At 39.8% G+C, this 16,718-nt stretch overlaps 1 protein-coding gene across 2 annotated transcripts in view; it reads right to left on the bottom strand.

Annotated features, from left to right (window-relative positions):
* Window positions 1-2,726: 2,726 nt before the first annotated feature.
* The window catches only part of LOC136883441 (putative ATP-dependent RNA helicase DHX57), a 194,387-nt gene continuing 180,395 nt past the window's right edge, over window positions 2,727-16,718 (bottom strand). For both annotated transcript variants that reach the window (XM_067155731.2, XM_067155732.2), the window contains 2 exons: window positions 14,369-14,602; window positions 2,727-3,046 (listed from right to left, as the gene is read on the bottom strand). In XM_067155731.2, coding sequence (XP_067011832.2) covers window positions 2,903-3,046; window positions 14,369-14,602 — 378 coding nt within the window. In that variant the 3' untranslated portion in view covers window positions 2,727-2,902. The remainder of the gene's footprint in view (window positions 3,047-14,368; window positions 14,603-16,718) is intronic.

Here is a 16,718-nt window from a genome sequence, read left to right as displayed (position 1 = left end):
ATGCCTTAGCTCGGATACGGTCCCACACATAGGCAGCTTTTAAACGCCGTAAGGCGTCTACGGGAGTGAATGTGTTAAGAATCCTGCATATGGAATTTTTTATTGCAAAATTTTTCAAGTAGTAGGAATTTTTAAGTCCAAAATTTTAGAACGTAAAAATTACGCAAACTTTAGTACGATATATCTCCTTATATACATTATGTAGCGGAAAATCGATACGTAGCGTTTTTAAAAGATGTATTATCTACCAAATTACGGATTTACATTAACATGTCAATTAAATTTCATGAAGAAAATGGAATTAAAAATGTCAAAAGAAAAATTTATTTTGGGAAAACTATTAATTGTATATGGAAGAAATGTTCGTGATCTCTCTACTTTTATGTAGGTGATGTAGGTGACATTCCCACAAAGTTTCATGAAAATCCATGCTTTAGGTAAAAATATCTTTTTATTTCCGGAGTGTCACCTTAAGGCCACTGCCGCTTCTTTCCCACTCCTAGCCCTTTCCTTTCCCATCGTTGCTATAAGACCTACGGTGTGACGTAAAGCAAATTCTAATAAAAAAATCTTTTCACCACCCCTTCCAAGGAAAAGTTGTATCCACGCTATTGGCCTGAAATTATTTTGTGAGTACGCCACTGCATCCACTCACCATTTAAGGTACAAGGTAAGCCCGAAGAATGGTTGTATACTAAAAACCAAGAATGGTTGTATACTAAAAACCACCATAAATGATGCGGTTATGGCTCAAAAGTACTAAAGAAAGGTAAGGGACGAGATCTAGTGTTTTAAGTAGAATCCGAATCAATAGAACGTGACTTCCCATTTTGAAAACGTTTCATGCATCAACTGCGATTCAAACCTCAGCCGTCTTGATGAAAAGATAGAGCCATTGGAACCGAGTTATCACGCTTGCTAATAACAAAATAGTTACCCGCACTTTTGATGGTGCCATTTGAGGTTTCAATCAGTCCCTGGGCATTTGACAAAATATATAGGTCTACCTATAGTAATTAGGCACGCATCCATGATCTGTCTTGCTACTGTTAGAATTTTAAAAAAAAAATCATAACTTACTGAGAATGCATATAGTTTGGCTTCTTTATAACAAAACGCTCCATCTTCAAAAAAGTTACTTATATGGCACAAAATGAGGAACTAACGTGTAGCTCACAATCCTGTTACAGTCTTCCCAACGTTGCAACTCAAATACAGAACATCTCTCAACCACGATACAAGCCCAGGATTCCTAGGATATTGTTGTTTCCTGGAACAGATGTGAAAACGCTGATACGATGTTGTAAGCTTGCAACTGTTTCTGGCTGTGGCCCCCGTTATCTTGGTGGTCACGTTCCGGCCCCCTACTGAGTAATCCCTTGCTAATTGCCCTTTTCCTCATCTCTTGACATTTGTCAACACACGGTTATATACCCAATATTGAGGCCTCTACAGGGAAATATCCCTGCGCATCACAATCCTAAATGGTTTCCTTTCATTCAAGCAGTACAAATATGGAGAATTATGTATGGCCCTACTGAGCCTTGCTAGTAGATTCTTTGTCGCTACGTTAATTTAGCATTTCAGTGTAAGTTTTAAAGTTGTTTGTACCGTACGAAAAACAACGGCTGATCCTCGCTCTAGTTTCTGGGAACATTTTGGAGGGGAGGGGGGGCGGGGGCTACGCCAGTGCTGGGAGCAAAGCCCGAACAATCCCTTCAAAGAGACCTGAACGATGGACTGACTAAAGTGAGCCTGCGCAATCATAAAAAAAAGAAGAACAAGAATTAATTGTTTTAAATTACTGTAATTAATGTTATTTGTTTTACGTCCCACTAACTACTTTTACGGTTTTTGGAGTCACCAAGATGCTGGAATTTAGTCCCACAAGAGTTCTTTTACGTGCCAGTAAATCTCCCGACATGAAGTTGACGTATTTGAGTATTCAAATACCATCGGACTGAGCCAGGATTGAACCTGCCAAGTTGGGGTCGAAATGCCTGCGCCTCAACCGTCCGAGCCACTCAGCCTGGCAATCAAAGTTCAAAACACCAGAATGATTGTCAACCTTCACTGGGAGAAGGCACCTCAGGAGGAAAACATTCATGTGCTCAGACCTTCATATTTAACTCCTAGCATATTTCTTTTTCACACAGTACTCCTGGCACTGAAAATGCTGTCACCGTTCGTTCCGTGCCAAAGCACGGTGTTGGTGCATTCTTTATATCACTAATATAGACCTTCACAAACATTGGTCTTTAGGATGTACATATACGACAACTACTGTTTTTTATTAGTACATTTTAACATAAGAAAACACTGGCATACTGTTATTGGGCTAATATGATACATGATACTTGTAAGGTAAAAACTTCATCCTAGAATAAGGTACACTGGGTGAGTTGGCTGTGCGGTTAGGGGCGCGCAGCTGTGAGCTTGCATCCGGGAGATAGCGAGTTCGAATCCCACTGTCGGCAACCCTGAAGATGGTTCTCCGTGGTTTCCCATTTTCACACCAGGCAAATGCTGGGGCTGTACCTTAATTAAGGCCACAGCCACTTCCTTCCAACTCCTAGCCCTTTCCTATCCCATCGTCATCATAAGACCTATCTGTGTTGGTGCGACGTAAAGCCACTAGCAAAAGAAAAGAATAAGGTACAGTTCAAGGCAAGGCAGGATGCATGTGAGAGGGATAGAATAATTAATATCCAGCACAGATAAAACACTCAAGTTAAAAATTTATTTTTCAATAACTGTGATAGGGAGGAGGAAGAGAGAGTCCCACGTTGGCAATTCACTGCCACAATGGAAGGAGGAGTAAAACATCTCAATTTAACAATACATCAGCATGATGAATAAATTCCATTCAGTTCTTCTGCCAGTGGTTAACGGTTTACAGAAGCTATTCACGTGTTACCAGGTGTACAATAGTATTGATGATCTTTTTGCCTCGCTCATGGGTTAACAAATTCAGACCAGGATCCTCAATTTTCTCCTCCAGAAGTTTAACAAGTTCATTACGGATACACTGCAGTAGCTCAGCAACCTGGGGGAAAAGAAAAAGTAACATTAAACTTGGTTTTAGAGTACAGGTTCTCTTGAAGTGATAGTAACTGTTTTTTTAGGCCCCTTAAAACAACAAGCATCACAGTAACTGTTTCTGGGTACTCCTGCTGAATAAAGATTGAAATGAAGTCAAATACAGAGAGAGATAATACCATATATATCCAAGTAACAGATATATACTTTTCCAGTTAAAAATCTAGGGTATGTCTTTTTATGAGAGGAAAAATTTGTAATGAAAAGATTAGGCATATTAACCCTCTGACTGCCAGCCTCATACGCGGTGTCCACGTCCTATACCGGCAAGACCTAATGAGCACTTTTTACCTTGCAGTAAATTATTCGTAATAACTTCTGTTCAATTTATGTAAATTGGATGGGCATTTTTTTGTTTTGAAGGTAATGCTTCGGGCATCTTATTGATGTAAATTATTGCACCTTTGTTTTATAAATTTTTATTTTATGAAGTGATAATTCAAATAAATATTTCCTTTCTTTGAAAAAAAAAGTATTTCGTGGTCAGAAAAAGTTAAGAAAAAAATATTTTTACTATAAAAAATGGCATTATTTTAGAGAGGTGGTGTTTCCTATGCCACATATAAAAATATAGAGCCATATGTACAACATTACAGTTACAATATATTATTATTATTATTATTATTATTATTATTATTATTATTATTATTATTATTACTACATTAATGTGAAATTTTCTAATCTTACATTATATGCAAATGCTGCAGTTTCTGGTTCGTTTTAAGTAAAAACATGATTACTAATGTCTATTTCACACAAACTTAACACTCAAAAATTCACTTTTTGCCTTAAAAATATGATACAAGAAACTAGGTATTAATATTTACACATGTTTATGACGTGTTCTAGCAAATGTGCTTAGGGAGGCACAAAGGGTGTACACCCTTCTTACACTGTTTACAAATTTATCTGCTCTTTTTTCCATTTACCACCTTGACTAGTACTAATCTTTCTGAATATGGAACAGTTGCGTTCCCTTTTTTTCTTGGTAAAAGAGTAAGGGGTTTGTTACCCGCCCGCGGGAGCTGAATTGCCACTTGGGCACCAAGCCACTCGGAAGCAAGTTCCTCAACTAAACTTGTTGTATATAGTCTTATTTAATCCAATACTAGTTCAAAACATGTATTATACATCATTAAAACAAATAAATAACTCGGAAAGTAGTTTTTTCCGGAACGCCCGATCAAGCGGACGTTGGCGGTTAAAGGGTTAAAGCACACACCACTTGAACGTGAAACAATTGACAGCATCAACAGCGATATAGGAAATCCGTAGCAACATTAAACGATGCATTGATGGTCTCGCTACAAGATAGTCTACGACTGATCGGTTGATCGACAGATAACTAGAATCAGCTGAGTAACTTATGAAATGAAACAATGGCATAAAGCATGCCATAACTTAAAACTGAAAATAAAGCACAGCAGTAATTATGGGTAAAAGAACATTACGAATATCTTACTGCTACTATTGACCCGTACGCTTACCTCATTCCTGACTACTGCTTGCATTCTAGCAATACTGGACTTTTAGCTGCTGAGTTTTTTTTTTTTTTTTTTTTTTTTTTTTTTTTTTTTTTTTTTTGGGTGCACTGAACAACACTAATGGTCATGATATAGGATTTTGGGCTTACGCAGTGTCAAGGAAATAAGGTGAAATTCTTTACGTTTCGCAGAGAACTTTGCTCTGCGTCATCAGAAGAAAATCTCGACTGTCCACGAGATTCATAGAGCCCTGCATCCCAGAGAAACAACCAAGCAAAGCTCACAGAAGGAAGAAGTGAAGGGAACTGCCTTCTTGCCTTACATTCACAACACCACAGATCAAATTGTTAAGATCCTCCGCAAACACAATATGAGAATCGTGTTTGGCACCGTCACTAAAATTGCTCACAGTCTGGGTGAAACTAAAGACAAATTGTCCCCACTTTTACATCCTGGGATACACGAAATTGCAGTAAGGTATACATTGGGCAAAACATACTGGTCCATTGGTACCCGTATCAAGGAACATGAATGTAATATTCGTCTCAACCAGCCAGACAAAACAGCAACAGCTGGTCATGCTCTATGTCGGGTCATAATGTCATGCTCCATGACGCTTCAGCTCTTACTCACATTAGACACTACAGGTCCAGGATTATACGGGAAGCTGTGGAAATACGTAGAAACCCTAACAATTTCAACAGGGACACTGGCTATCAATTAAGTAATACATGGTTGCCAGCCATTAAGGATTTACTATTGTTATTTCGTTTCGGTGTTTTCCAAATTCGTACGTTCCTCATCGCCAGATGTTTCATTCCGGGCTTGTGTCAATGTCATATGTTGCATACACCTGTTATGTTATGTGACCCTCAGACTGTTTCTGATGGTTCTGTCAGCTTCCACTTCAAACGCTAGTGTTGTACCGCATTCGGGGAGCCATCTGGTGATGAATGAACGTATCACTTCCATTTCTATTATAACATCTAAGTTCAAGTCCGACTCGTTGGCTGAACGGTCAGCGTACTGACCTTTGGTTCAGAGGGTTCGATTCCCGGCCGGGTCGGGGATTTTAACCTTAATTGGTTAATTCCAATGGCATGAGGGCTACGTGTATGTGTTGTCTTCATCATCATTTCATCCTCATCACGATGTGCAGGTCGCCTACGGGGTCAAATAGAAAGACCTGCACCTGGTGAGCCAAACCCGTCCTGGGAGATCCCGGCACTAAAAGCCATACGACATTTCATTTTTTTCATCTAAGTTCAAAGCTCATTGTTTAAGAAGCCTTTCTTGTGGACAGTCAAGATTTTCTTCTGATGATGCAGAGCAAAGTTCTCTGTGAAACGTAAAGAATTTCACCTTATTTTCTTGACATGTCATAAGCCTAAAATCCTATATCATGTCTATAAATACGGGCCATGAAAGCATCAATGGCAACACTAATGGTGTTTAGAGTTTTTCACACTTTGTTATTTAAGTTGAATATGAACACAAGTACTCGGTCCATTTCTCTTCATCGTCAATAAATACTACACATTGTTTTAAAATGCTGTGCACTGTTATCCTCTTTACACACATACTTTATTGCTATCCTTCATGGAAAAAAGTTTTGTAAGGTCAGCACAACTGATAGTTTTCCCATGTTATTAGTTGAAATTGCATAGTCTTGTGACCATCCAAATTAAATCATGTTGTAAAAGTCACACATTATCTGTTCACTATCAAAGGGTAGCTTACATTATCCAACATGAAGGTTCAAGAACAATATTGGATGTGGTGAATGGGAAGATCGAATAATGTGGATTGAAAATAAGTGTAGAAAAGAGTAAACTCTTGTTATCACGAGAGGGGAGAAAGAAGGGAAATGTCAGATAAGACTTGCAGACAAGCCCCTGGAAGTAGTGGAGACGTTCAAATACCTAGGGAGTGAGTTAATGGAGAATGCTCGACTGGATGCTGAGATTAGTAAGAGGATTCAAGCTGGAAACTGTTTCTATCATAGTGTAAGAAACATGTTATGGGACAAAGATGTGTCAATGGAAGCAAAGATGTATTATGTACCCATAACAACTTACAGAGCAGAAACTTGGACAATGACAAAGAAGGATGAGAGTCGAATACAGCAGCCAAAATTAAGTTCTTGAGGAGTATGATACAGAAGAGTAGAAGAGACAAAATAAGGAATGAGAAAATCCGGGAAGAAACTGGAGTGGAAAAAATTAATGATAGAATAGAGAAGAGCCGACTAAGATGGTTTGGGCACATAAAGCGAATGAGTAACGAAAGAATGCCAAAAAAGGTGATGGAAATGCAAATGCAAGGAAGGAGAGGCTGTGGACGACCACGATTGTGATGGAAGGACACAATCCAACGCAGTATTATAGAAAGAAACCTGGACTGGGACACAGTGTTGGAAGAGGAATGGTGGAAAGACCAAAGAAAGTGGAGAGGGACCATATTTGCCCCTACCCAGCTACAGATGGATAAAGGGAAATGATGATGATGATGAGTATCTCACAAAAGAATGCCCACGGCATGTCTATGGACCTTGGCGTTAACGTCCCATCATTGCGATAATTAGAGCAAGTACTGGAAAAGTGATCGGCAGTGAACTTGCATAAGGGACCATCTTAGTTTTGCATTCAGCTGGTACTGTTTGCGAGGCCCAGGGAGTCTCATTATCCTGCCCTTTGTCGCCAAGGATCAGACCTCTTTCACTCCTTCCTCTGATTGGCATTAAGTGAGCCTAGTTATCCTTTCTCTTCAAACAATAACCATCACCACCACCAGATTGCAGCTGTTACCTTGCTGTCAAATACCGTATTTCACGGCATAATCGTCGCCACCGCGTAATCGTCGCATCCTTTATTTTCAATACAAAAATCGGACTTTAAACCTTTAATTACATAATCGTCGCACGTCCAAATTTTGTTCACTAATCTGGTTAAAAGGTAAATGGAACTGCAACGTAAGTTGCACATGAATGCGCAATTTAAATACGTGTATGGTTTATGGGCAATTTGGCAACACAGTCACGTTTGCGACATGTTGCACAACGTATAAATAAATAATACCGGTATATGTACAATGCATGGCTTACCGGTAGGCTATCGGCAGTTTGACAACGTGGTCGCGAGACAGTGTACTATTTATTCACCACCTACATATTATGAGTTCCCATTTGAAATACGTAAGGCTGTAAGTTATCGCTTATCGGCAACGTCGCCAGGAAATACCGGGTAGGTAGGTTGAGTGGACCTCGAACCAGCCCTCAGATACAGGTAAAATTCCCTGACCCGGCCGTGAATTGAACCCGAGGCCTCCGTGTAAGAGGCAAGCATGCTACCCCTACACCATGGGGCCGGCTCCTGTGTTATTGCGCACGAAGTGAAATCCAAGACGATAACGCAGATTTCCACGGAATTATTCAGCTCACGGTCAGCCGAATTATTTACGATGTCTCAGTTGTCATCGCTAGACTCTTATCTTACTACTACGTCATAAGTGTCCGGGCATGGGATGAAAACTTTTATCCAAGCAGTCAAGATAATTATTATCCAATGCTATTAAAGTTTTATTTTATAAACTCGTCAGTAATGTAATGTAAAATCATCAATAACTGGGAAGAAATATTAACCTAATTACCGTAGGTTTAAAAGAAATTGAAAAAAATGAATGTTTGTTACTGACGTCTCGGAATACAGTCAACTATACAGTAGATCTACACCGCGCTAGCTAGAGCTCCGGTGTGTCGCAACCAACGAGCTAAACTGATAAATTGCTGCATGCTTCCTTGCTGCCTAACAGTATTGGCTGCTCTGGAATGGACAGATCACAGATGCATTTATTTGTTTCAGATTTACGTGATTACTGTAGACATGTGTGCGTGAGAATTTAAGTTTTTAATTGTGTTTGGGGTGTTTGCAGAAATAATTTGTTTTAATAGTGAACAATTACGGAAAGTCATTTATATCGCAAAACATTAACGTGTGAAGCATTTATAAGCGATTATGGGTAAATATAGAAACTATTCTGCGGGCTTCAAGCTAAGCGTAATTGCCTTCGCTGAACAGCACTGGAACAGAGCTGCAGAAAGAAAATTTTCAGTAAGTGAAAAGTTGGTGCGTGACTGGCGGAAAGTAAAAAACAAGCTAAAAAGCACAAACCCTTCTTGACGCGCGTTTAGAGGTCCTAAAACAGGGAAGTTTCCTATAATTGACGAAGAAGTGTTTAGGTACGTCAGTGAAATACGTAACAATGGCTGCAGTGTATCATATGAAATGTTACAAATTAAGGGACAGGAGGTAGCGCGCAAACACAACATACCGGTAACTCAGTTTAAGGCGACTCGTGGGTGGATTAAGGGGTTCATGCGACGACACAATCTGTCAGTGCGAAGGAGAACAACACTAAGCCAAAAGTTGCCTGCTGATTACACGGACAAGATTGTAAATTTTCTCTGATTTGTCATATGTTTGCGCAAGGAAACTTCGTACTTGCTTTCTCAAATCGGTAATGCCGATCAGACTCCAATCTTTTTTGATATGCCTCGCAACAGCACTATTGCGCTAAAAGGATCACGGAGTGTATTAATGAAAACCAGCGGTAGTGAGAAGTTGCGATGCACGGCAATGCTAGCCATTACAGCTGACGGGAGAAAGTTGCCGCCTTACGTCATTTTCAAGAGGAAAACGATGCCTAAGAATATACAGTTTCCCCGTGTAATTCATGTACGAGTGCAACCAAAGGGTTGGATGGACGTAGAACTCATGCTGGACTGGGTTAAAACTGTGTGGAATAGAAGACCTGGTGCACTACTAAAACAACCAGCTCTGCTTGTTTTAGATAGTTTCCGAGGTCACCTCGTGAACGAAGTGAAGCAAATTCTCACTACAAATAAGACACGACAGTTAGCCATTCCTGGTGGCCTAACATCTGCTTTGCAGCCACTAGACGTATGTGTTAATAAACCCTTTAAAGACCACTTACGTCGATTTTACAACGAGTGGATGATGAGCGGCGATCAGCAATTGACGCCCGCCGGAAATATCAGGCGTCCACCCTTGGACTTGTTATGCTCGTGGGTGAAGAAGAGTTGGGATCTTATACCACCTGAACTAGTCTCCAAGAGCTTCAAAAGGACTGGGATTTCGAATGCACTAGACGGTTCCGAAGATGACGCAGTGTGGCATGGAGACGAAGAATCTGATACTGGTATTGACAGAGGTGAGGACGGCGCATCAGATAGCGAAACCAGCGATAGCGACACCGTAGATTTGAAATAAATTGCGTACCGGTAAGTCCGCATTTCACAACAAAGCGATAATTTTTTGCAAGTGTAATATTTTAACTTTAATACTCAGATTAATGACAATTAACTTAATACGTTCATTTTAATTTTCAGGTTGGAAAAACGTTCGCCGAATTGTTGCGAAAAATTATAAATTTTGTTTTAGACTATTTTAATTATTTTGATGTATAAACGCAAATATTACGTGCATCTTAAATTTGTATCAAATACAATTTAGTTATAAATACATTTTTTGAGTAATACAAATACTGGTATTAAATATTCATCGTATAATGGTCGCACCCTACAATTTTTTCGAAAATTTTGGTATAAAAAGTGCGACGATTATGCCGTGAAATACGGTAGCTTCTAAATTGTTCTTATACATGCTGAGTGGACCTTGAATCAGTCCTCAGATCCAGGTAAAAGTTCCTGACTGTGATATGATAGAATCTGATGGATTTTTTTTTTCAGTCAATTCAAAAATTGATTAATCATACAATGAAACCTAATTTGTATGTTTTTCATTAACATGTTTTCCCGCTTGACACGTCGTAAATTTGAAGTCCTGATTCTTGTCGTATTAAATCTATATAAAAATACCTCACTTATCGATCACGAATTTTTCGATGTTACCGCTTAGTACAATCACATATTTCCTAGCCCTGAAAATGTCATCCCTTGTGAAAGAAACTTGATTTCTCAGGTAAGAGCTGTCGCCACGGTTGTGTGATAACGGGAAAATACCTTGAACTCCTAAACCTCACAGGATAAGTTGCACCTTCAGGAAGCAAGCCGTTAGCCTCAGGAATGTTTAGTTTTGCTTGCCTGTTTGCAGCAAGATTGCTGAATAACACAGTGAGCCTATTTGTGTTTGTATTTCGGATTCCATTCAAAAGTTAGAAATTTATTTTGTGTTGAGTGGTAAAGTGAACTGTAGCAAATAACTATCATCTGGATTAGGAACACAGTCGTGTGAAACTGACCAATGTGATGCATATTTGTTTTGCAACAGCCTGGTTATGGATATGGAAAAAGTCGTGGAATTCCTTACTAATGAAGACAAAATTAAAATCTGTCAGAAAGGGGACTGGCGTCCGCACCTAAAAGCACGGAGGTCGTGAATGTTGAACTCGCACCTTCGAGTTTCACTCGATCACTCAAGCTGGTTGAAGTTTTGTTCGATTCAAAATCATTCCTGCCAGTCACACATGGTCGAATGTAACCTCCAATTCATTGTCAAAGACTGTGACCCAAAAATAATGTTTAATAACACCACTGCTCCAAAATAAAAGGCTTCTACTAATATTTGTTTCAGAAAGAAATAATACTTTGATATTTTTATTGGCCCCCATGCACATGTCTTCATATTTGTTTGGTGTTTTTCACCACTTTCACTGCACTTGTTATTTTATAAGCCCCAGCGGAAAAGGTTTTCATATTTGCTCTCTCAGGTTTTTCACTCCTTTTAATACTTTCCTCTCATCTTTAGATATGGTAGACATAGTTTACACTGTAGGCCTAATGTTGGAAAAATTGTATTTAGTTTTCCATATCCCTGTTGCATAGTTTTTATTCGTATATTCAGCAGTATGTTTTTTTGTGTAACACGTTCTTTTTTGTTGTCCCCTGCAGAAACGACTTAACGAGGTTCACCGTAATTAGTTTTGGTAGACTGAAGAACCTAACAGTTATAAATTAACAAAGTCAAAACTGAAAAGAAATGGCTTCAGATATTACAAAATGAAGCTGGGAACCAAAAATAACGCCAGAAATGAGCTCGTTGTGATTGAAAAGAAATGGATATGGAAGAACTGAGATTGATGAACAAAGATCCCATTTGTTTGAAATTGTGGAGATTGTCCTTGTCCTTTAGGTAGTGAGCCTGCCTGTTACCAGGAGGTCCTGGGTGTTATTCCCATTCAGCTTAGGAATGTTTATTTTTTGTTTAAATACTCAGAAACTTTAAGTCCTGCTTTGTTTCCACTCCAGCAGTTATTGAAAAAAAAAAAAAAAAAGTCAGATAAACACAAGAAAAGAGAAATAAGATGAATGTAGATGATAAAATCTAGGAACAAAGGACAAACAAAGAAGGAGAAAATGATTTACGTTTAATCCTGCACTACAATGGCACAATGGCAACGCAAACTGACCGATGCTCACCATGTACCAAGACCTCAAAGACGAATTAGTTGCAAACATAGTGCTGTATGGAAAGTTGTGAAGTAACACTTACCACCCTTGCCGCCTACAACTCAAATTGATGAAAGGCAGATGAAAGTGAAGAACAAGGCTGCTCATAAAATTGCACGTGCCAATCTTGGAACATCGAAATTCGAAGGTGGTATCACAACATCCCCAGATGTACATGCAAGCAAAGCAGTGTGTTTGAACAATCTGACATTGTCATTCTTCAGTCTTACTCCATCTGTGACAGTCGCTATTCAAGAACAAAGAATTCTCTATTCATCCTTAACCGGCTTATAATGTCTTTCTTGTACATTTTTAACTTTATATAACCATATTGAATAGTAACAAATACTTGAACATTTCAACATTTCCTTACACTAAATGCAGGTTCCACCCTAATGTGAATTATGTTGAATCAAGTATAAAAATATATTGCTCTTCAATCAATATTCTAAAGGCTAATGCCTTTTCGATGCAACCACTCTCTTCTTTCATTGGCTATTTGTTTCTGTTCCATGTAATTGTCATAACCTAACCTCTTCTTGATGTTGTCCAAATACTTCATCCTAGGTCTTCCTCTTCCTTTCTTTCCAAGCACTTTCCCTTCAAGAATGTTAGTGATGATAGTGTTGTGTCTTATGATATGTCCAATAAATTTTAATTTCCTCTTTTCCATTTCCTTTAATTATATTCTCGCTTCTTTACCTTCCTTTAAGTAAAAAAATTCTAGACTTGAAATTACTTGCATTAAATGTGAGTTTATGATAAACTGCAGCCGAGCAAGATTGGGGTTATACTGTATATAGAGATTCCATAAAATACACTCGTGAGCAATTAAATTACACACAGCTGATGCAGTGGGAAAATGATGCTGTGCTTGGTCTGGTGAATGTAATAGGACGACATGGCATGTTCTTTTTTTTCTGCTAGTGGCTTTAAGTCGCACCGACACAGAGAGACGATTGGATAGAAAAGGCCTAGGAGTTGGAAGGAAGCGGCCGTGGCCTTAATTAAGGTACAGCCCCAGCATTTGCCTAGTGTGAAAATGGGAAACCACGGAAAACCATCTTCAGGGCTGCTGACAGTGGGATTCAGTTGTGGAGAAAAAAGAGTTGAGGACAAGGGTCGCCGTCAGTTAGCTCAGATCATAAGAGTAACAGCTATACCATCCAGAATCATTCTCTCGCCAATGGGGTACAGAAGCAACTCCCGTCACAAGGCACAATGTATGACACGGGCAAAGGAACACCTCCACTGGACACTCGAAGCACAGAGAAAGATGTCCTGAACAGATTAATAAATCTATTTGAAGAAGGCGGTGTATGAAGATGTGGATATTGTCCTGGTTCCTTGCATTTTCTTTCCATTTCTTTCTCTTTCCACACTGATCTTTCATTGTGTTTTCTCTATTATATGTTCCTTTTGATGTTCCTATCTTTCTATACATGACTTAAATACAGCACTGACAATACAGAGATGTGTGTTGTGTGTGTCCTCCGCGCTCAAGCTCCGCGCCTACAAGCTCCGCAACCCGCCGCATCACCGATGTTTCCAGAGCCTACGAGAGGACTGCACTGCGCTTGGCATGCTCGTCTGTGACGTCAGCCAGTGCTATATAAGGAGCGACGTTCCTCGCCTTACCGAGGACTACCCCAGTGTCCAACGACCAGACCACACTGCAAGTCAAACACGGAGGCATTCCTCTTAAAAATGTTTCTTGAACAGGTGGACAGATTGCTGGTTGTGAGGTCTCACCTCCGGACATTGCCTCATCTTCCCTGATTCCCGTAGCCACGTCGAGCCCTGAGTCAAGCATTCTGCTACACTCCCAAGTCCTCACCAGTGCTCCGACGATTATCTTAGCATTCTGCGAATTAAGATATTGACGCAAGTTCCTTGCAAGCCTAAGTCCAATACTAGCATTATACTAACGCGACTCTCTCTACAAGTTACCCTTGTTATCCCACAGCAGATAGTTTTCGACTATCCAAGGACATTTCCCAGTGGAATAGACTATCTCCTCAAGATAGGTGTTAATGTGTATATAGGACTCTCTCTCTGTAAATATATATTTGTGCCACAGACTTTCAGTCTATCATTTAATAACAGCATTAACTGCATGCAATCAATCAAGCTTCAAGACAAGTTTCATTATATTTCTTGTAAATACTGTATAAAACTATTGAAGCAATAAACTTTATGTTGTGTTACTGTATACCAAGTTCCTTGTATACAACGTGAGCATGGAAGTGTTATACTACAGCAGTATTAAACTAACATCGTGCAGGGTCACGTTCTTTACCTCATGTTTATCCACAAGAAACTTAATCCAGCCATCAGCCAGAGACAAGAGGAAGTCACCCTGGTTGAGTTCCACCTGCAGTCCACAACCAGAGAAGAGCACCAGGGGCATGATAGGGACCATGGAGCAGTCCCTTATGTACACACGGGATGTCTTCACCTTCTCCTGATATACAAGGTAGGGGCTGGTGAAGTGCGTCACCGAGTAGTTAACAGAAGAAGGATGCAGGAATACCTAAAAACAAAACAATTTTGCTCATTTTATGATCACACAATTTTTTTCACATTTTTTTACGTTGTATCGACACAGATAGGTCTTATGGCAACAATGGGATAGGAAATGCCTAGGAGTGGGAAGGAAGAGGCTGTGGCCTTAATTAAGGTACAGCTCCAGCATTTGCCTGGTGTGAAAATGGGAAACCATGGAAAACCATCTTCAGGGCTGCTGACAGTGGGGTTCGAACTCACCTCTTCCAGATGCAAGCTCACAGCTGCACGCCCCTAACCGCACGGCCAACTCGCCGGCAACATTTCTCACTAATCCCCTTATATTAAGGAGGAGCAGGCCCAGTATGAGAACACGCACAGACATTTCTTGTTACTGAGAAGACATGCTAGCAATAGTGATATGAATTCTTATGATATACACAGATCTTAAGAACAAATAACTGAAGGAAGGAAAAAGGCATATAAAATAAATTATTATTATTATTATTCGTTTCTTGTCAATGCTACCACGTTAGTTTCTAATGGCGATGACTTGTTAACACAACCACAATTCCCTTTCTTCACCTTCATACTTTATCTCATGGCAGGTGGTATACCGAAGAGTTAGCAAGTAAGTTGCTTTATGTCGCACCAACACAGATAGGTCTTATTGCGACGATGGGACAGGAAAGGGTTAGGAGTGGGAAGGAAGCGGCCGTGGCATTTGCCTGGTGTGAAAATGGGAAACCATGGAAAACCATCTTCAGGGCTGCCGACAGTGGGGTTCGAACCCACTATCTCCCAAATACTTGATACTGGCCGCACTTAAGCGACTGCAGCTATCGAGCTCGGTTGAAGAGTTAGCATCACATCTTGAAAGTACTAGGTCCTTGGTCTTCCTCGCCCCCTCTCTCCTGGAACCTCTCCCTCAATTAGACTTGTCAGGAAGCTGTTATGTCACAAGTTTTGCCCTAGGAATATGGCTGTCATTTGCCTCATCATCGCAAGTAGCTCTCTCATGCCTTTGATTTTGTTCAGAATGTCTTCAATGTATCTCCTTCCCATCCAGCTAATCCTCAGGAGTTGTCTCCAGGCTCACATTTCAAAAGCTTTGAGCTGTTTCTACATAGCAGCATGCTCCAGACACGGGATTTCGCAAAACGCTCTCTGAATTGAATGTCCATGTGCTTTCTTGCCAGCAAATTTCTTTTGTTGATGACCATTTGTTTGTTCAATGCTATCCTCCTCTTGATCTCCATGCTACTACACCTGTTTTTCATAGGATAATACATCCCCAACAGGAGAATTTTGTGACCTGTTCTAGCGCAAGCACCACACTGTATAACTTATGCAAGTGAAGATGGCATACAATATCCCAACTACCATAATAATGAACTAGAAAGGATTCTCATTCTTACTTATAATAATAATGTTTGGGTTTTATGTCCCACTAACTACTCTTATGGTTTTCAGAGAATTTTGTTAGAATTTGGTCCCCCTGTAGTTATTTTGCCTGCTAATAAATCTACTAAGCTGCTCGAACCCATCAACTTAGGCTTAGAAGGCAAGTATTCTACACCACTTCTCCCAGCTCACTTTTATTTTGAGTGTACCACATACAGTGAAACCTTGCTGGTGCGTTCTTCAATAACACATTTTCCTGCTTCGCAACTTGTAAATTCAAAGTGCCTTCAGGAATGTTCAGTTTTGCTTGCCGGTTAGCAGTGAGATTGCTGAATAACACAATTAGCCTGTTTTTGCTTGGATTTCGTATTCCATTCAGAAGTTAGGAATTGATTTTGTGTTGAGTGGTACAGTGAATGGTAGCAAACATTTGTCACGTGATAGCCCATATCTGGATCTGAAACATAATCGTGTGAAGATGACTAGCATGGTGCATATTTGTTTTGCGGTAGCCTAGTTATGGATACAGAAAATGTCGTGAAATTCCTTATTAATGAAGACAAAATGAAAATCTCTGAGAAAGTGGACTGACTTTAAGCATCTTTAAGCATGCAGAGGTGGTGAGAATGTTGAAACTTACACCTTTGAGTTTAGACTCAATCACTCGAGTTGGTCGAAGTTTAGTTCGATTCAAAATGGCGGCTCTCACACTCGCACATGGTCGAGTGTAACCTCCAATT

This window comes from Anabrus simplex, chromosome 11, assembly GCF_040414725.1.
Source record: "Anabrus simplex isolate iqAnaSimp1 chromosome 11, ASM4041472v1, whole genome shotgun sequence".
Classification (NCBI taxonomy): Eukaryota; Metazoa; Arthropoda; class Insecta; order Orthoptera; family Tettigoniidae; genus Anabrus; species Anabrus simplex.
This window is presented reverse-complemented; position numbering and strand designations above follow the sequence as displayed.